This window comes from Cucurbita moschata, unplaced genomic scaffold (genome assembly GCF_002738365.1).
Source record: "Cucurbita moschata cultivar Rifu unplaced genomic scaffold, Cmos_1.0 Cmo_Scf00041, whole genome shotgun sequence".
Classification (NCBI taxonomy): Eukaryota; Viridiplantae; Streptophyta; class Magnoliopsida; order Cucurbitales; family Cucurbitaceae; genus Cucurbita; species Cucurbita moschata.
The window spans coordinates 743,018-762,948 of NW_019268557.1; the positions used below are offsets into that span (position 1 = coordinate 743,018).

At 35.6% G+C, this 19,931-nt stretch overlaps 4 protein-coding genes across 7 annotated transcripts in view; 2 read left to right on the top strand and 2 right to left on the bottom strand.

Annotated features, from left to right (window-relative positions):
- The window catches only part of LOC111432996 (DNA-binding protein DDB_G0278111-like), a 4,715-nt gene extending 1,784 nt beyond the window's left edge, over nucleotides 1–2,931 (bottom strand). Inside the window, exons 1-4 of one of the 2 annotated variants that reach the window (XM_023069874.1) lie at nucleotides 2,778–2,931; nucleotides 1,857–1,922; nucleotides 1,724–1,773; nucleotides 1,560–1,624 (exon numbers count right to left, since the gene is read on the bottom strand). In XM_023069874.1, coding sequence (XP_022925642.1) covers nucleotides 1,560–1,624; nucleotides 1,724–1,773; nucleotides 1,857–1,922; nucleotides 2,778–2,780 — 184 coding nt within the window. In that variant the 5' untranslated portion in view covers nucleotides 2,781–2,931. Of the gene's footprint in view, nucleotides 1–1,559; nucleotides 1,625–1,723; nucleotides 1,774–1,856; nucleotides 1,923–2,302; nucleotides 2,326–2,777 lie in introns of those variants that run through there. The other variant, XM_023069873.1, reaches the window with a different exon arrangement.
- A 545-nt stretch (nucleotides 2,932–3,476) lies between these two features.
- Nucleotides 3,477–5,662, top strand: LOC111432994 (putative pterin-4-alpha-carbinolamine dehydratase). Of its 3 annotated transcripts, XM_023069868.1 has the most exons (7): nucleotides 3,477–3,622; nucleotides 3,684–3,730; nucleotides 4,080–4,177; nucleotides 4,326–4,411; nucleotides 4,494–4,617; nucleotides 4,744–4,812; nucleotides 5,292–5,662. In XM_023069868.1, exons 1-7 carry the CDS (start codon nucleotides 3,569–3,571, stop codon nucleotides 5,396–5,398), a joined length of 585 nt encoding a protein of 194 aa, XP_022925636.1. In that variant the 5' UTR covers nucleotides 3,477–3,568; the 3' UTR covers nucleotides 5,399–5,662. The 3 variants fall into 3 exon arrangements, with proteins under 3 accessions (XP_022925636.1, XP_022925639.1, XP_022925637.1); XM_023069871.1 differs by lacking the exon at nucleotides 4,080–4,177 and having other exon boundaries at nucleotides 3,573–3,622; XM_023069869.1 differs by lacking the exon at nucleotides 3,477–3,622 and having other exon boundaries at nucleotides 3,623–3,730; nucleotides 4,049–4,177.
- Nucleotides 5,663–6,654: 992 nt separating this feature from the next.
- On the top strand, nucleotides 6,655–10,365 carry LOC111432995 (coatomer subunit zeta-2-like). The gene is made up of 6 exons (XM_023069872.1): nucleotides 6,655–6,817; nucleotides 8,052–8,211; nucleotides 8,463–8,610; nucleotides 8,730–8,807; nucleotides 9,804–9,888; nucleotides 9,996–10,365. Exons 1-6 carry the CDS (start codon nucleotides 6,815–6,817, stop codon nucleotides 10,053–10,055), a joined length of 534 nt encoding a protein of 177 aa, XP_022925640.1. The 5' UTR covers nucleotides 6,655–6,814; the 3' UTR covers nucleotides 10,056–10,365.
- Nucleotides 10,366–10,768: 403 nt separating this feature from the next.
- Nucleotides 10,769–19,718, bottom strand: LOC111432988. Its single transcript, XM_023069834.1, has 10 exons — nucleotides 19,261–19,718; nucleotides 18,811–18,854; nucleotides 18,516–18,633; nucleotides 18,317–18,440; nucleotides 15,934–16,580; nucleotides 14,637–14,907; nucleotides 13,948–14,200; nucleotides 12,981–13,142; nucleotides 11,690–12,139; nucleotides 10,769–11,479 (listed from the first exon to the last, which is right to left on the bottom strand). Exons 1-10 carry the CDS (start codon nucleotides 19,451–19,453, stop codon nucleotides 11,189–11,191), a joined length of 2,553 nt encoding a protein of 850 aa, XP_022925602.1. The 5' UTR covers nucleotides 19,454–19,718; the 3' UTR covers nucleotides 10,769–11,188.
- Between the last annotated feature and the right edge of the window lie 213 nt (nucleotides 19,719–19,931).

Sequence of the window (19,931 nt, forward strand, 5' to 3'; positions counted from 1 at the left end):
ATCCCCCCCCCCCAAAAAAAAAAAAAAACCTATAACCAATCCAAATCTTACTTTTAGTTTAGCAATCTTATTTGATAATAATGTTGTACAGCCAAGGGTATCAATGCAAAAACCACAAATCTACTCACAAGCAAAGCTGCAAAAAGTACACTTGACAGGTATTCAACTTCAATTAAGAAACAAAAATATACAAAAGAATTGAGAATCGTGAATGGTGATTTAAAAGAGAGGATCAGTAACCACTTAGAAAAATGACAAGGTTATCTACGACCAGCATAAAAATTCTAATCAAGAGGGTGGTCTATAATGAAGAATGTCCGAGTTAGTTCAGCCTCAAAATTGAAAGAATGCAATGAAATTCATCCTTAAACTGAACCAATGAGATTTAAATCCAATTCAGAGAATCTTTTTTCTCTCTTTCTTTCAGGGAGGGGGAGTCAATGTGGGGTTGATGGATGAGGAAAAGTACAATTTGTCAATAGAAGGATACTATCTACAAGCACGCTAAGGTTGAGTAATACGAAGTGTGAGCCTTATTCTAAGGGCGAGGGATAGTTTTCGTCACTCTCTTGACCTTTTGAGAGTGTTTTTGTGAGAAACAGTTTTTGCATTATATGTGTAGGTTAAAATCCACTTCCTCCCATTCTCCGAGTCTCCATACCAATGTAGATCTAAATTGAACTAACAAAAAACTTAGCTGTGTTCTAAAGCTTCAACCCAATCCACACCGCTTCTCATTCAAAAGAAAAAAAAGGGGGTTCTCTCCAGTCATAGTGCTTAATACGATGGCCTTGGTAGCATGAGACAAGAAAACTTTTGCACTCCTAAAAACCATGGCCAACAAAAGTTTCTCTTTCTCCTAAATAACTAACAGAACCAACTCAAGCAAAAGGTTAGAAAAATGATTTGCCGGCATTTCTAACTTTATTGGCGTAAGAATGAGTACATGGGTGGGTTTCCTGGAACCTTGTTATCATATTGATGCCAACATTGTTATCATATTGATACATCTTGTGTACTTGTGCAGTAAACAGAATTCCAATCACGGTCAAATCCAGAAACAATAATTGTATTCATGAAGGAGAGCAAGAAAGGCTAAGACTGTGCCTCCAAATCCTGCAAGAGGACAAGATGACAGCAAATCTCAACTGTCGTGTTAAAAATGAAGGGAAATAACAGAACTCTTTCGCACTTGCAGACAAAATGAAAGCTGCAAATGTATTGAAATATCAATCCTGACCTCATTTCCACAATTCCCACTAACAGCAGCCCGCAAAGTTGTTGTACCCTACCCTTACTATCAAGTCCAGTAAATGATTGAACTTGAAGCAGCTTCAAAATTCCAAATCGACACATAGGTTACCATATAAATTCAATATTCAACCACACATTAATAGCATCGCAAACGTAAACTTACATTAATTTCATGGTTAACTTAGGATGTGAGTTAGGTCCAGAGTTTCAAACAAAAATAGCTCGGAAAAAATCCATATTGAGACAGTCAAAGATCACATAGATATAAGGAACTAGCTTACTCCAAAGTTGAAGAATATACTTACGTCTTTCTCTAGCTTGCATTGACAGAATCTGACTGAGCATCATTTGTCTGCGTTCCTCTGCTTCACTGAAAGTGAAAGTAATTGTTATCATTCATATGCACAATAAAGCAGGACTTGAATAATGAAAGTAGCAACTAAAAACTAATGAAAATAAAATTGAGAACCTCTTAGCTTCTTCCTGGGCCTTCTGTTGTTCAGGATTATTTTGGCTTCCCTAATCATCATTAGAAGTCAGCAAAGATGTCCACGATCAAGTAAGCAGTTACTACGTATGTAAACAAAAAAATTACAGCTTACCACGCCACGCTGGGCCATGAGTTCCTGCATTCTTCTCTGCCTGATGGCTTCTAGTTCAGGATCATCCTGTATGAGGGTCAATTATTCAATTTAAAACTCAACTTAGATAAGAAAATGGCACGAAAAGAAAAGATAAGAGTTTATCGGATGCCAAATATAATTGAAAGTCATGGGCACTTGCTACCTAGATAATATAAGCAGCTAAGCTTGCCGTGCCAAGCTAAGCAATCGAACTTATAAGTTATAAGATTGAAATCACTTGGTAAGGTTGTAGCAACAGATTTTTAATGGTCCTCTATTGTAATCAATAACCTTTTGATTGTTCAAAATAAAAATGATGGGGAAGAAACCAACTAAAATAGAGATTTTTCTCCCTTTAAATGACCATTCTTGACATCCAACAAGTAAAGTTGCCATGCATACATGACATATATAACCCTTCTCACCCTTACGCAGTAATGAGACATGAACAAAACATCCTATGTCGCTTCATTTGGCACAAACTGCAGCGTGAACATAAATGTATCAAATCAATTTTTTTCAAATCCAAAAACCACTAACTACTCTATGCGTAGCGTACGCATGAGCTTGTCTATAGATATATTCATATATTTCACCTGAAAATGGACTAACAGTTTCTAATCTAATCCTAATCTTGAAGAATTCTTGTACGAGCAGGGGGAAAAAGCAAGTAAACAACTTCGATAAAAGCCAATCCCCGATTAGGAACAGAAGAAATATTGCTGAAGCAAAACGGAGAGACACACATTTGGTCAAGCGGGGTTCAAAGCAATGAAAAGCAAATATTAGCATAAATAGGGTGAAATCAAGTTGAAGCAACATTCGATTACATCGCAAACTGCAGGGCTTCCACACACTAAAAATGAATCGACAACATGAAGGTGATATTGGCGAAATTACCATTGCTTCGAGGATCGTGGTAGCAGTCAGTAGAACTGAAGTTCAATAATTTCGTATAAGCTGCAGAGAGAAAACGAGGTACGGATTTCCTCGGTTGCGTTTATGTGGCGCAACCCACCTTTTCCCTGCAGCGCGTATCGGACCTCCAGGTCGTGCCTCAAATTCCAAATATTGTTCCACTTTTGGCATCTTGTTTCCATTAAATTATCCAAATATTGATATTTAATTTACCAAAATTTTATATTTTATTTCAATAAATACTTTTCATTTTTAACGTTGTTTCTTAAAAATAAAAATATTCATAAAATTTTAAAAATAATATATTTTTTTTTTAAAGATTAAACCTCGTAGAATATGTTTGAACTTTTAATTCAGTAGTATGTTACCGAGGAATTCAAATCCCATACTTTAATAATGAGATGTTATTTAAACGTCATTAAAATTATATTCAACTAATTGATATATATTTACCATATAATTTTTTTTCGAGTTATTATAATTAAAAAATATAGTCATACCAGCCTTTCATTTATAAATTTAGAAAATATGTTATTTTATAAATTGAGTATATTCTTTTGGAAAATATTAACTACTGCTAAGATTTATTAAAAATTCATTGAAAATGAAATAGAATAAAAAAAAAATGGTATTTTAAGCTAATAATAAATACATAAATAAATTATGGGCGTGGCTATGAATTCCAACTTTTGTGGGTCCTCCGTGCACGTGTTGAGTCGGAAGTTCGGAGCGGTGCGAGGGAACTTCGGATACACTTTGATCTGCAAATCGCAATGACCCTGTTTGTGTTTTCTCACTCTCCGCTGCGCTTGATTTTCAAAACCAAGGTCGTATCACAATCTTCTAATCCGTCCACTGCTGATTTCGTACTAATTTCAGAATTTTCAGGTCCCATTTCCGTCGCTGTTTCACACCATCCGTCGGCCTCATGGACGGTAATTTGTTTCTCGCAATTCAAATGCGTCTCTTGTTTTATCATTTCATGGCATGTTGATGATCTCCAAGTCCAGAGGGAACGCCTCTTTGTGAATCGTAATTTTTGTGTCAAAATTTATTGCATGCTAGGTGTTTGTATATATGACTGACTCGCTCATTTGATTGCTTGAATCGAAATTTTTACGCCAAAATTGTCTTCTCTGTGATCTGCAGTACTTATGTGTCTTCTTTCATCAATAATGAACGGATACTTGCTGTAATGTTTGTATAAATAGCAATACAATATTCAAGTTTCATCTGTATGTGTTTCGTTTTAGATTCAGACAGAGGTAATTTGTGTATGTACAGTTCAATTTCTCGAATTACTGGGATATGTTGGGAGCATATGGGCTTATCATCAACTAGGAAACCACTTTCTGGATTTAGAATGCTTTGTACCGGCGAAGGTGCGTGTAGCATATCTTCCACTGTCGGGGAACCCATTGGATCTCTTCTTATGGTGGCCTCCTCGTGGTCCCATGTCTAAAACACGCTGCTTGTTTTGCCTATCCATCGTTGCTTATGTGACATAATTGACCATTTTGTATGTGCCAGATTTGTCCACCAAAAAATGTGTTCCTTGCAACTCGAAGGATTTACGTCCAATGACTGAGGATGCAGCAAAACATTTGATTCGAGAGGTATGCGATATTATCTCTGTTTGTTAAAACTATCATCTTATGCATTTCATTTCATTTATTTCATTTTATGATTTTCGTATAGCTGGCTGAGTGGAACCTTATTAATGAAGATGGTAAGCTGAAGTTGAACCGATCACTGAAGGTGAAGAGTTTTCTTAAAGGAATGGACTTGTTTAAACTTATAGCTGAAGTTGCAGAAGCAGAGGGTATCTTGCTTTCCATATATGAAATATATGATGCACTTGTTTCTGTTTTCATGAATCGCCACAATTCATTTCGTTGCAATATGAATTTTAGTGAACGATAAACCTGAGTTCTATAATTCAATGCAGGCCATCACCCTGATCTTCATCTAGTTGGATGGAACAATGTAACAATTGAGATATGGACACATGCAGTAGGTACGATTTATTGTTTATGTAGCAAACATTAAACATACACTTAATTGTTTCACTCATAATTTTAATGGCCTGTTTTTGAACGTGAAGAGACCATCTTTCTTAAATTTTATCACTAGTTCCTGTATATTGAAACATTATTCTCATATTGTGAATGGCAAAAGGAGGAGGGAAAACTCCTCAATTGGAACAACATTGTATAATAATGAAGTTTAAATAATTTTTCACATGGCAAAAATGTTTTAATTTCCCTGTAGTAATTGAACAATAGGGTAAAAGCCTTCAGTTCGTATCTTAGAATCGGGCTGAGAATCAACATTTTTTTCGTTTTCCATTCGATGGTTTCTTCATCTAGCTTGTTTCTGGATTGGTTCCTTGCATAAACAAACTAGTTTCCTGACTTGTTTACCTCCGAGTTGTTGAAGTATATTCTTACTTAGAACTGTGTGCTATTGGCGTTGACGTAATTAGCTTTTGGGCAGGTGGACTGACTGAAAATGACTTCATACTGGCTTCCAAGATCAATAAGCTTGATGTTCATAACCTATTGGGCCGGAAAGCTGCTATTAGCAGTCAACATGACTGTTGAACAGGAACCAAAACATACCAACATTCGGCCAATGTTCTTGTTCATTTTCATGCATGTTGTTCTAAGTCCAGACCCGAAGGTTGTCGCTTCTTACTTTAACGCGTTGATTCAGTTCACTTTTGCAGTTTGGAAGATACTTATTATCTTTGTGTTTAATGAAGAATTGTGTGTTTTTTCTAAAATATTTTATCGGTGTGGTACTGCGAGCTTTAACTCTGTAGGCGATTTGTTGTTTTGTAGTTAGATTGAGATGATTCGTGGATCTCTGATTTTGTTTTACTTTTGTGAAAATCTCGGCCGCTAACAGTGATATTGGATTTGTCCGTACAATGCTAGGACTTTTCTTATATAAAAAAGCTGTTTGCATTGTCAATGGCCTTTCTTGAACGGCCAACCAAATGCAGAACTGCTTTGAAGCTCTGCTCTAAATGAATGGTCTAGAATTTACATCTTCTTGTTATTTGGGTAGGGTTAGTATCTTAATATAGATAAGATAACGGAGAAGGTATTTTAGGGTCAGTTCGCATTTCTCGACTCGAAGTGGTTTCGTGCGCGGCCATTATCTTGTCGGGTCTGAGTGCATGCGGTTACAGAATTGGCCGACTTTCCCTATAAAAGAAACACAGAAGTTATTATTTTTCTATGAGAATAAAATTTGAATGTTTATGTTCTATCTTATGTATGTTCTATAAGAACGACCAAATTTTTATGTTTTGCAAAAAACTAAATTAAAAATATTTTAAGATTAAATTGAAACTGAAAATATTTAAAAATGATATAAAACATTATCCCAAGTTTACTAATAAAAAATGTCCTAATTCTAAGGTATGTTTCGATTAAATTTTAAAATGACAAAAAAAAATGACGTTAAAATACTTTATATAATCAATTTTTTTTACATCGTCACATCAATTTACACAAATAATATTATGATGAAAGTTAAGATTTATTATGATGAAAGTTAAGATTTAAAGTTTAGTTCGATTATGAATTTAGTTCATAGATGATTTAATTATCAAAATAATTAAATTTGTGAGTAATATATTAAATAGAAAATATAGTTCATAGATGATTTAATTATCAAAATAATTAAATTTGTGAGTAATATATTAAATAGAAAATATATTAGTTTATTGACGTATAGGACTTTTAAAGTGGAAAGAAGAGGAAACTTATAATTTAACCTAAAATTGATTATATTTTTTAAAATTGGTTTTTATGTAATTACAGAACAAAAAATGAAGATCCAAATTCAACCAGAAGCGTTTGTCAACAGAGATCCAGTGGACAGGTCTCGGGATTTAAAAGCACGCCTCGTAAACGCGAACCTCAACCCGTTTCTGCTTCTCTTTAACTCGTTTGCTGTTCACACACAAATATTTGGTTCCTCAACCTGCTCCCTTGCTTCTTCAAACGATGGTAAGCTCTCCCCTTTCACTTTTCCGTATTCGATCCCCTTCAGTGATTGGTTGTTTTGAACTTCTGCTCTACAGCTGTTGCGCTAGCTTGATCTTTCGATCTTCAAGTTGTTTATCACCCTGTCGAATTATTTTTTTTCCAATGCCGTAATGCTTGATTTGGATTTTGATGTTAACGCAAGTTATTCTTTTGCCTTTTATCCCATAGCAATTGTACGTGTATTGAATGCTTTTGAGATTAATATTATAATTGGACGAGTTAGAGCCTCAGATCGGATTGTAAACGATCCTTTTCCAGGTGAAACATGGGAATCGTCAAACTAGTTCATGCACATACATTCATCTAGGCGCTTATATTTGGTTTTGGAGGTGGAATGATCCATTGTTCAGGATGCTGTTAGTAGGAACATTCCCATTTTTTTTTTCTCTCAAGTGACATCTTAGCGTCTGTTTCTATCCCAGTTTACGGGTGTAAACTTTTAAATTTTATATGAGAAATTGAATAACAATTAGATGTACTCGCAAAAGTTGTTCTGCTATCAATTAAAGGAAAAGTTATTTGTTAACTTTGATTTGCATAATGTGTCAAGTCTAACCTGGATGTTTTGACTACATCAAATGATGAGAAACTGGAATCAATACCTTCCTTTGTTTGATTTTTTTTTTTTTTTTTGTGTGTGCTTGATTTTCGTAGTTCACTTGGTGTTGGATGTTTGTTTCGTTGGATTTGGACACTTAGATGTTCAATAGAGTGTCTCTCATTGTTCAGTTTTGCGACTGGGATTGAGTATTCATGTTGCTGAGTCTGGCAATTTGTGTGAAAATTTATTGGTGACATTTTTCATTATTTTTTATTTTGAAAAATATGTTAATTTCTTTATTTATTTAAGTTCAAGTTCGAGTTCAATTTGATAAAATTAAATCATAGAAGTCCAATGGTGATAAAACCTCTCCTTTATTAGTCAAGAGCTAAATAGTAGCTTGTTTAGTTGAAAATGTCCTTTTCTCTCTATTTAGGATTATGAATGATTGAATGACGTACATTTTTTCAGTCACAAATTTAATAAATCGCATTTGATAATCTGATTTCGTTCCTTGGCTTGGGTTGTGGATCTTGATGCACGATTTGAATTCTTATTTTAGAGTGGTATCTCACTGTTGCTGGAGCAGCCCGGGCCACTTATTACAAAGCTTCATGTGATGATCCTTTTTTCTGTATGTGACTTTTGATGTAGGAGTCCTGTCCTTCAATAAAAAATATTCTCCTGTTGGATTCTGAGGGGAAACGTGTGGCTGTCAAGTATTACTCCGATGAGTGGCCAACAAATAGTGCAAAGGAATCTTTTGAGAAAGCTGTATTTAGCAAAACTCAAAAGAGTAATGCTCGAACTGAAGGTAATCCGTTGTTTTGTGGCTCTTTGGCTTCACTGTTTTATAGATAGGTGTCACTATTTTAATTGAAATACTCTAGTTAGAGATGCCACTTTTTTATTGGTGTTTTTGGTTGTCTTTTTCATTACCTTCTCAGCTTAATCAAGGTAACATTAATACAGTTAACAAAGACAATAAAAAGTATGTACCATGCAGTTCTTAAAATGGCCTATACTTATATATCCTGTTAACTTGTATCTATTCTTTATCTGTAGCGGAGATTGCGATGTTTGAAAACAATATTGTTGTTTACAAATTTGTGCAAGACCTACATTTTTTTGTCACTGGTGGAGAATATGAAAACGAGCTTATCTTGGCAACAGCTCTTCAGGGATTCTTCGATGCTGTTGGCCTTCTTCTTAGGTCTTAGCTCTAAGTCCTAACATTGGTTACTATTTAATGGTTATCAACTTTGTTGTATAATTACCGTATTTCACTGCAAGTTACTGTTTTAGTTAATGTGTGTTTTGCTTCTACTTCAGGGGCCACGTGGAAAAGAAGGAAGCACTTGAAAACTTGGATCTTATTTTATTGTGCCTTGATGAAATTGTTGATGGCGGGTATGGTTTAAGCTTATTTCATGCTTTGAAAGTTTATTGATCCTATTGTTTTCTTAGTTTTCTTGGGCTATTAAGCATATTTGTCAAAATTGTACTGTGAAAAGGTTGTTGATGTTGATTTTATCTAAAATTTGATTATTTCAATTATACATCAAAGGTTGTTTATTTGGGTGCGATATCATCATAATTCATGGTTGTGTTATGGAACATGGAGCGAAGTCCTAGTACTTCGTCGTGAGGCACAACCCCCCTCCATGAGTATGGTATAAACTAGTAATGAATTGAAAAACCTTCCTTCACGAGTATGATACATATATTATAGCACTAAAATAATTTAGCCACAGCTGTAATCAATTTTAAATTTCCAGGTTTTTCCAACATGTTAGTCTAGCTGTTCAAACAATTGTTTTTAGTATGTTATCTCTTGTCCTTAGCTCCTTGACCAGGGTATGAATTCACAGAAGTAAGAACTACATCGAATCCTGCGATGATAGGGAAGCTAAATTTCTGTTAGCAAGGACCTTCTCATTAGTTTTAGTTCTGTTCAAATATTTCAGTGTTTGCAAATATCATAATGATTTCTGACATTACTGGCTTGGTTCCCTCTGAACTTTGGAAGAATTACTATTACAATGTATGTCCAGTACATGAGCTAGCTAATGTTGGATTAAGTGCTGCAGGATAGCTTCATGCATTATCATGCATGCAGATACTTGGTAGGAAAAACAGTCTATGTAGATTTCCACTAGAGAGAAGGAACATAAGATATGCCTATGCTTTCAAAATTTACATAGTGTGCAACTACATGTGTTTGATGCCTTATTTCATCCAAGGGCAATATCATTAGATTCAGATTTAGATGATCGAAGTGCAATTCAATGTGAACTGCATCGTTCGTAAATTTTTGTTCTTTTTTTGTTGCAAATCTAAAGTTATTCAGTTAGCCAGGACACTGGTAGTTTTACAAGCTAGTTTATATGCTTTATATTTATGCAGTATTGTTCTTGAGACCGATGGAAATGTCATTGCTGGGAAGGTTGCAACTCAAAGTATAGATTCTTCAGCTCCTTTGTCTGAGCAGGTATTATTACCCTTTTTCCGGTGTGGGTTATTCTCAAACCAAAATATGAACGTTGAGAATGCATATGCTAAGATAGATGGATATAGACTAACTCATCTTATCCACAGACAATAAGTCAAGCACTGGCCACTGCACGTGAACATCTGACGAGATCTCTTCTTACATGATGTATACACATGCTAATGGGAAGGAGCATGGAGAAAGTATCTTTATGGCAGCACCCTTCAGTCCGGCTGCTGTTCCTATACGACACATAAAGTGAATTCATATCTCCTTGGAGTTGCAATTTTTTTTTCTGGACAATCTCTCGCAATTGACCCAATGGAAGTTCCTGCTTCTAGTTGAACAAGGAACTTTTTCATTTTACCTTTTTCCCATAAGCAGTGCTTATTGCATTGTTTCTTATCAGATCATGTTGGATATTAGTTGCACATTATCTACTAATTGATTTAAATATGAGCATATATTACCCTGATCTCTTTTAGAATTTTTTTAAAGAGTGGAGATGGAAGATTCAAACTTGTCATTTCTTGATTAAAAAGATGTCTCAAAGCATGTTTGTGAATGAGTTTGAAATGGTTTAGGTCATGTTTGTCATGTTCAAAATCAGCATAATCATTCCACAATTTATTTAATTATATGAAAAATGTAAAGAAAAGGGTAAAAGCAAATAAAATTTATTTTAGATGATTAAAAACATCTTTCAGAAAGAATGATTTTGACTGACAAAAATGATTTGACAATACGCTGATCATGGATGAAAATTTATCTGTACCTTTGGTAACTTTATGGAAGACCCCGAAACAGTAAACACGAGTAATTTATACCCACAAAGTACTCGGATATTTTAAGCTTACACTTCATAAAAGAGAATAAAGTATGCATGGCAAACCATTTCACTCCAAAGACCAGATGATAAACACACTACAAACGGAGTTCTAAGAATTCAATGCAAAGATAAAACTGTACTTGCCAACTAAGCCTTGCCAACACTAAACCCATTGTAAAACCTTTATATTAATGTGAAACTAAGTGAAAACTGCGGAAAAACGATGCTTTTTCATACCCATAACTACAACAAGAGAGAAAGGGACTGTAAAGAGTGTTGTTCACTAATCCAAATTAGCAGACCTCGTTAAACATAACCAGACAATGATATGTGTAGAATACAACCTCGTGGCACAGAGCAGTGACCAGTCGATCTCTTCAGACCAATTAACAACATTTCATTAATAAATTAATGCCAGATCATATGGGCACCCTTTGATTGGCCACTACTATGACACACACTCAGCCCCTATCAGTAGCTGTTTTGCCATATCTGTTGTGACTGTTTGGGCTGTTGACCTTGAGACCCTCCCAGAGATGCGTCCCTGAGAGTTTGCTGTTGGCCATCCAGTGATATACCCGCCTGGGAATGGTAGAAGTTCGGGTATCCCAGAGCCCCAAATTGTTGTGAAGGCTGTTGAGCTTGTCGGAATCCACTAGATTGTTGATTCTGCCCTTGGAGGCTGTAATATGCACTAGCGGGAACAGCAGACATTGTTCGGGAACCAGGCCCATGAATCCACATCGCCGGGTTTTCATTCTGCCATAGATTGTCCAAAAATTAAACAACAGTTCTGTAATATAGTATTTGGCATCATCTAGGAACCTTTCACACGGAATAAAAAGAAAAATGTTCATTTCACAGCCTCAGAGAATCAAGTGTCCAAGATTCTACCCTCATGCCATTTTTATTATTTAACTGTTATCATTATCAGTTTCTTCTAGAACCCACAAACGAGAACCAAAAAGTTACCTGCTGGAGGGATAGTAAATGATTACTCTCTTTGTACTGTGAACTTATAGCATCTTCATAGCCAATGGATGATCCAGCTGGTGCTGTGGGAGGATTCAGCGGGAAATTTCCTCCAGGAATGCTAGTTGAACTTCCAAATCCGTAACCAGAAGCAATTGCCGCAGACTGAGGCAAACTGCTAACAGAAATGCTATTTTTGTACTGTGGAAGTGCCGCTGCCAACGCTTGATGGTACGTACTGTTACCTGCAAATGCCTGTTGGAAACCAGATGGCATATATGTATAGCTCTGTGGCAAGAAAGGGTAGCTAATCATATTGGCAAAAGGACCCAGAGGAAGGGTGGGCTGAGAATAAGGATGAACAGCAAGGTGTTGTGGAAGGGCTGGTCCTGCTACAACATTAGACTGTGGAGTGGGCTGAGAAGTAGTAATGCTATTTGTTCTTAGAACCTGAAATTTTAACAGAATAGATAATAAGAGAGTTATGAATCTGATCGATGGCATTATTGAATTTCTTCCCTCCCGGTATTTAAAAAATCAGTCTCCACACTATCGCTCTTAAATAAACAGAAGGTAACATCATAATCCAAGACGAAACAGTGCCAAAACTATTTAATCACTCAATTACAGAAGGTCAAGATCAAATCCTCTGAAAAGGTCAATGGCTATAGCAATGTTCGATACTAAAATGAGAGCATTCAAAGTTCAATAGCAGATCATTAGTTTTCAAAGCATTACTAGTACAAGGAATTATTAGTGGGCGAAGAGAAGATGGGTTAGAAATGGATCAAAGCAGTTTAGGAGTCGGCGTATCTTTTTTTCACTAAATTGGGTCTCCAAAGGCCTTTATGCCATCATGACTGATCCTAGGTGGTTTGGGTATCATGAATTGCCTCATATGGTATGAAGCAACACACTTCTATAAGAGAGCCGCATAGTCATGCACTTTCAACTTGGGTTTCTAACTCCAACAGTTGCTTGAATACTAAGAATAATCAGGCTACCAAGCAAGCAATTGGGTAGAAAATCTTAAACATAAGTGGTGACCCAGTGTAATCAACTTCAAGAATCACATAAATGTATCATCAATATTATTTAATGAGAATGAAGTAGTAATCAATTCAAGATTATATTTCATTCTTAATCACTATTTTCACAAATAGAAGCAATATGTATTTGTATCAGATGGAGTCGGTCTCTCAATAACATAATAAACTGGTCATGCGACTGATATTTGATCTCTCAACAATATAATAAACTGAGCGAATGAATAGATTAAAAAAGAACAAACCTCCGACATGGACATGGAGGGGCCAGTGATGGAAGAAGCAACATTGCTGTATTTTGGCACTGATTGTGTGTCGGGAAAAGGTGAATATGGAGGATCCTCCCTTACTGTCTGAGATGTGGAAGCCAACAACATATTGTTGGACAAAGTATTTGTGTATGCTAGCTGCAAAATGAGGGGGAGGGAAATAATAACGAAGGATGAGAAGCCATCCTACCAAGAACACTTGAGGCATATGAACAAAGATTGAAATAAAAGCAAAGAGGCAGTAAATGCACGGTCAGTGCCCCTAATAAGACTATTTCAATACAATTGAAAGAAATGTAGATATTTCTCGGTCAGAATTGTACAGTCACCAAAACTCATAGGTTATTACAACGTACAAACCACCATAAGTATTAACAGAGAAAAGCAATGATTGGTGATAGTGTGCAGTCCAGTAACTGATATTGTATCGAAATTGACAAAATATACTGATTTCATCTCATGACAACTATTGTATTAAGGTTCAATCATCCCATAGCCAAAGGTAGATGTTCTGAGTGACCAAAAAACTATTAGAAAAAGTACTTCTGTGCCACCATTTCTATTTCAGTAACAATATCTAAAAAGCTAAAAAACATGAAACTTATCAACTAATCAATACACAACCAAATTCTCCATTTTACCAACACCTGAATTCAAGGTACACAAAAAACAAAGCCTTAAACACTTCACTGATAAGAAGTCCTCTGCTATCCCTTCTTAAAAACCAGTTTCTTTCATGTTTTACAATGAGAGCGGGTTATCTATATGTGCATACAAACTTTCTTAAAAACAGTTCCAAAAAGAAAACACAAAACTGTTCTGCTCATATTTCCACACAAACCACTAAAGTTCTTAAAACAAAATTTCACCCATGAAAAAAAAGAACTCCCCAAATCCGAACAACTTAGTGCATATCCATAGAAAATAGAATGTTTGACATTACCATTGCTCTCTCAAGGTTCTGCATTTCTGAACTACTTTGTATAAATGGAATTTCTGATGGTTGGTTGCTCTCATAACTAAATGCAGGAGAAGAGGATTGAAATGCATATAGATTAGACTGAGCATTTTCAGAGCTTTCCTGCTTCACCTCTGCTTGCGTAGTAGGAGGTTCATAATATCCACCACTAGCATTAGTTCTGTGGATTAGGTTGCCATCCGAGTTAGTACCATCATCCTCGAAATACTCAGAATTTCTGCAAAAAATAAGCTAATGAAATTATTGCCAATAAAATAAGATATGAGACAATAACAATTTAATTTAAGCAGATACATCCTTTAAAAAAATGTTAAATTGGTTTGTATGTTTTCCAAATATTTTGATATAAAGCATAATGCACTAGAACCACGTAAAAAGTTTCTTCAACACTTGAAATAATCTTACATTGTTTTTCATATCAAAATATCACATACTAACACAAATTCTCCACGTGAAATTCATTAGAATATATATATATATATATATATATATATATATATAACATGTATATGTTGAATACATGATCCAAGTTTTTTTTTTCTTTTTTCAGAAAATGACATGTCACAAAATTTATATCACGTTATTGACATATCCCATCTCCTGTGTCTATGTTTTTTGACAATAAGAAATAATAGCCTCTGTGAAGACAATACCTAGCCTCAGAGTGACCAACTGAAGAGACAGAAGACTCCTCTACGTTACTATTTGGAGGCCTATTTGGAAACGCCCCAGAACCAGAAAAGGCAGCATTAGTCCCAGTTCCAAAACTTCCAAAGCTCAAATGAAAGCAATCTGGGGTGTGAAGCTGGAGGTGATGTGGAATTACTACAGAAGGATTATCCTCTTCAGGTGGTGAGCTCTCATCTTCCTTCTGTAAGCTTAACTGCTGAAAATTAGCAGACATTGACGAAGCACCATCTTCAGCTGGAAAAAGTAATTATAGAAAATATAAGTTGGCATCATTTGTAAGCTTCACTGGCTTTCATTATTCGGAAAGATAAAACACAAGAAATGAGAAATACTGATGGAAGAACTAGAGAACCTTTGACATCAAAAATCAAACTAAAGAGTAATTTACTAAATCCAAAAGAACAAAACTATCATAAATTAATCAAAGCACACAAAGGCTGTAGTTCCACACAATATCTCCAAGTTTTATTCTATAAGAGTTTCAAGGGCAGATATTATGTAGTCAGATGTCAAATTTATTTTCCTAAATCAAGAACACTTCATTCAAGTACTCTATGATCCTATTCCATATGCAATGAATTTCTTCAAATCACTGAAATTTCCAACATAAAGACAAACAAACTTTTGCCTGCTAGATTAATAAAACATTAATTATGACAGAACTCAAGACAGAACTCAAGGAACCTTCCAGTGTACAGCAAACCAAACTTTCGAGAAGCTTTAATCATACAGATTGCTACACCTCAATCAAGGTAACATCTGCTCTATTGCATAATAGCTCATGAAGACCAAAAAGAAAATAGCAATCAATTTCTTTTAACTTTTTTCTGTTAAGAACGGAAGAAAGACATCAACCTTAAATGAGACCTTCAAACCAATTTCACATCTTTTACCACCACATTTAGGGAAGAGAGAGACACCAAAGTGAACCTTGAAAAACTATACAGGTAGAACCATATATATATATATATATATAAGAAACCACTTCTTAACCAGAAGATGGAACTTGACACGCTTCTTCCACAAGAAATGGAATTTAAAATTAAGAACAGTTTTAAAATGAAGGGAAAGCAAGTTTCAATCTATAAAACCACCCACTGTAACATCTGCTTAGATTTGATTTTTAATCATTTCAAAGAAGAAAATCAAAGAATATCACTAAAACATCACCATATAGTTCATAAACTTCAAAACTGATTTAAATTAAGCTAATTTGACGGTAAAACAAAAAATACAATGAGCCAGTAGCAGAATAACAACCTTCATTATGTTCAATAACATGCCTGTGAGGCAAATAGGAGCTCATGTCGTCATATAAGTTACTATCTGATACAGAGGTACCGCCAGAGTTATCCTCTGGAGTACTTCTACCCAATATAGAAGCATGCGCAGCATGGTTTGCTTCAATATTGTCGACGGAACCACTTTCAACTACCTGAACCTTGTCTTGATGTTTATGCTGACTATCACTATCCTGTGATAAGTTAGCTGGATTTGAATGCAACTCCAGGACTGCAGGTGACTCTACGGTACTAGAGATACCAACAGCTTGAGGAGGCTCAATTGTGGGCCATTCATCATTAAGAGATACCTGCTGACTTGTAATACCTGGTCCAGAGTGATCTTCTGAAACTGAGGAAGCCTGATGTTGTGCTGAATGAAAATTCTGGAGTGGTAGTGTAGACTGAAATGGAACACTGTTGTGAGAACTTGCACCTTGAAGGGAAGCGTTTTGCACGGAGGAACTCTTGCCCTGAGGCTTGCCCATCTTAACAATGTCAGCCATCGATACTTGGCCCTGAGCACCCAACCAGGCAGATTGGTAGCCAAAAGAGGACTGTGAGGATGAGATTGCTCCATCTCCTGCACCTAATCCTGATAATTTATTTTCTGTGACCACATTGTTGCTGCAATAGTGATTAAGAGCATATAAGACTAGTTTCAGTTCATCCAAAATATTCTTTAATACAAAATATATTCCAACAATACATACAAGTTTTAACACAGGTCAATAGATCCAGAATAGTTTTAGCATCAACGAGAAGCACAGAAACATAGAACTCTCATCTTTGGAAGTAAATTGTCAAATCATGTTTCATTTTCTTAAGTAAGAAAAAAATTCCCGTGCTAACCATCATACAATGATTTCCACATTTATACCAAAAAGTAGACTAATAAAAGAAGATAGGTTTTTTCCCTCACTTTAATACAAAACCAATACATTTTCATTTTTCTAGAAACTTGGCATAAAAGATAGGTTTAACAAGCCGGGAATTATATAATTTGAGTATATTTAGACATTATAATAATATGTCGTAGCTTGCCTAAAACTTACCCATGAAAAGCTCAACTATGTAATCCCAAGTTACACAAGCCTAACTCATGATATAAACATCTCCAAAAGATGCTTTAACATGTTCAAAACATGCTCCATGCATTCATTTTAGCCTATAAAGCACCTACACTTCCAAAGTGGCCGTGAGTGTTAGACACCAACATGCTGCCGACATGGATCTGACACACATTTTAGCATGTCATATTTTTCATTTTCTAACACGCCAGAGCATGTTTTGGACACATTGGGACACATAAAGTTGCTGGAATTAATGAACCAAGAACCACAGCCCATTTATGGCCCACTCCATTTTTTAAAAATCTTAATGTTTAGTTAATCGACTCCCAACGATTCGTCAGTCCTCACACCCCACTTCATCCTTCATTGCTCTCCAAGACCCAAGACGACCAGCGACCGACCTCATGAATCAACTCCCCACAGTGACCAGCTTCGCAAAACCATGGCGACTTCTCCATCTTTCTGTTTTTTCCCCTTTTTTTATTCCAAATCTTCGTGAAGGGAAAGACTTCCTTTTTCTTCTGTTTTTATATTTTTGTTTACAATTATTCTTTTACCCTCACACACATATTTTTTTTAAAAAAAAATTAACCTGTCCCAATGTGTCGAGTCCTTTTCTTGGAAATTGACATGTTGTCATGCCCATGTCGTGTGTCAATGTTTGTGCTTCTTGCCTTTTTAGCAGGGGCATTTTTTTTAAAAAAAACTCCGTATTAAAGAAACCAGATCAACAAAATTATCTAAACCTTAAGACAATTGATGGAGACAAGTTAGCAATGTAACAAATATTTTTCAAGATCATATAAACAATCCAAAAACCAGAAACTTAAAATACTTGAGTAAAGGAGTATTCAGCCTAAAACACCACAATTCTTACCCTTTAATGAATGATACAGCTTTGATGTCTATATTTAGTCATATAAAGGACAGGAAATGCTTTCCAACTATTTCAAGACAAATTTCATACTTCATTTGCTACCAATAACCTAGATGAAGTATGAAAAAAAATTTGTAAACTAAAATTCAAAAATAATTGGAGAAAAATTCAGACGCAAAATTCAAAAAAATTTCCTACTTGTCTACATTCAAAATCACATATGAAAAAAATTTGACGAAGGGAAACTTCACATTGCTCCAGTAATTGGAGAAAAATAATATACTTATTTGAAACATAACTGGCAAAAAGTTCATTATCCAGAATCCAAAAATAATGTTCAACCATGGAATTGAATTGCATAGTAGTCAGTACTTCACAATTGACAAGTACAACGTAATCTTATAACATTTAACCTGTGAGATGGAAATTGGTGGTATGAGTGATTTCCGGATTGACCAGATGCAGAAGACGAACCAGCGTGATCATTAGCTCCATTTTCCTTTTTGTACACAGGTTTACTGTGCAACACACCAGTTTCTAACAAAAAAAAAGTACGTCAACAATGTGTGAAAAACTTGTGAAATTTACAACTACAAAGAATCGTTCACATACCACTAGAACCAAACTGGTTCAAGCTACTGCGTCCAGCATAACGATCTGGACCACCCTTACTCGTACGACTGGAAGGGATATTAGGACCACGAGATCTGGAATCAACCGGATCCTTATTCTGAAGAAGCAAGAAAAAAGAGAGGAGTGAAGAACATTGAGAAAATAAGTCAAGATCAATTATATGTGTATGAGATAAGTTATCTACTAAAGCCAGCTAAACCAACATGAATGCAGTATCTGAATGACATGGTAAAAGCTTTTAGAACAAACATCTGCATTCCTCTCACATACGCACCTCTTTTTTCTTTTCTCGTTTGCTCTTCACCTCATGAAAAGGGTCTACACAACGATAGAACAAAATGATTATAATCTTTAAACCTTTAGAGTCGCACAGAGAGAAACTAACAGAACGCACAACCACAAATGTCCTAGAAGATACTCATTCTAAAAACATGTACTTGATAGCCCCAAAAGCATAAATGTCTCGTATGGGTTGATAGAAGCACGAACAGAAGTTGGCAAGATTATTCTTTCTGGTCTCACTTCACCAACGATGACAGTGAAAATACAACCTTCAACTTCAACATTTAAACAAAACATTTGCATAATCAAGTACGAACTTGGATTTCACGACCAAGAGTTCTCGCGGCAAAACCCGGCGGGTAAAACACAAGGATGATTAAACTTGCCGACGCAAGAAAAATAGAGAACCGTGAACGTGGAAATAGGAGAAAAAAGAAAAGACCTTGCGTAATGAGGCGATTAACGGCTTCATCAGGATCCATATTACATTCTCTTAGGGTAGCATAGATCTCCTGGTCGGTACAGTTATTTACAATCTCTTTCAAGCTCTGGACCATCTTCCGCCACTCGGCCGGAATTCCAGATGCTCCATTGGTGCTTTTGCTTCCTCCTCCTCCTCCTCCTTTGGCACCCATACTGTTTCGCTATGTTTGGATACCTCTCTCCCTCACCGGCCGGGGGTTCAGATCTGAGAAACCTTTCAAAAGGACAGGCTTTAGTCCGTCTCCCGCTAGGGTTCCGCCGTGACAGGAAGAAGATATGTTTGTCGATGCACTGTATACGATTCTCTCTCTCGTCTCTCGTTCTGCTTTTTGTTACGCATCGAAAACCCTTTTCCTCTCTCTCTCGCTCTCTCTCTAGTCTCCCTCCTTTTTTCCTCTGTCTCCACCAATTTTCCTTTTTCTTTTTCTTTTTCTTTTTCGTTTTTTGGGAACCGAAATAAATAATTAAAACAATACCAATAACATCAAACTCCCAAAACGACGTCGATTTATCAGATAACATAAGAAGTAATAATACGATTACCACGCTAGAAAAATAAATACAAAATTACAAAAAAAAAAAAAAAAAAAAAAAAAAAAAAAAAAAAAAAAAAAAAAAAAAAAAAAAAAA

Excerpts from the sequence above, each read along its gene's own strand:
- LOC111432994 (XM_023069868.1), top strand. The coding sequence starts at position 3,569 with ATGACCCTGTTTGTGTTTTCTCACTCTCCGCTGCGCTTGATTTTCAAA. Across the intron at positions 3,731-4,079 it reads ATCCGTCGGCCTCATGGACG|TTCAATTTCTCGAATTACTG; the intron begins GTAATTTGTTTC and ends GTGTATGTACAG. Across the intron at positions 4,412-4,493 it reads CAAAACATTTGATTCGAGAG|CTGGCTGAGTGGAACCTTAT; the intron begins GTATGCGATATT and ends ATTTTCGTATAG.
- LOC111432995 (XM_023069872.1), top strand. Across the intron at positions 8,212-8,462 it reads GAGTAATGCTCGAACTGAAG|CGGAGATTGCGATGTTTGAA; the intron begins GTAATCCGTTGT and ends CTTTATCTGTAG. Across the intron at positions 8,808-9,803 it reads GATGAAATTGTTGATGGCGG|TATTGTTCTTGAGACCGATG; the intron begins GTATGGTTTAAG and ends ATATTTATGCAG.
- LOC111432988 (XM_023069834.1), bottom strand. The coding sequence starts at position 19,453 with ATGGGTGCCAAAGGAGGAGGAGGAGGAGGAAGCAAAAGCACCAATGGA. Across the intron at positions 18,634-18,810 it reads AACGAGAAAAGAAAAAAGAG|AATAAGGATCCGGTTGATTC; the intron begins GTGCGTATGTGA and ends TTGCTTCTTCAG. Across the intron at positions 12,140-12,980 it reads CCTCCATGTCCATGTCGGAG|GTTCTAAGAACAAATAGCAT; the intron begins GTTTGTTCTTTT and ends TTAAAATTTCAG.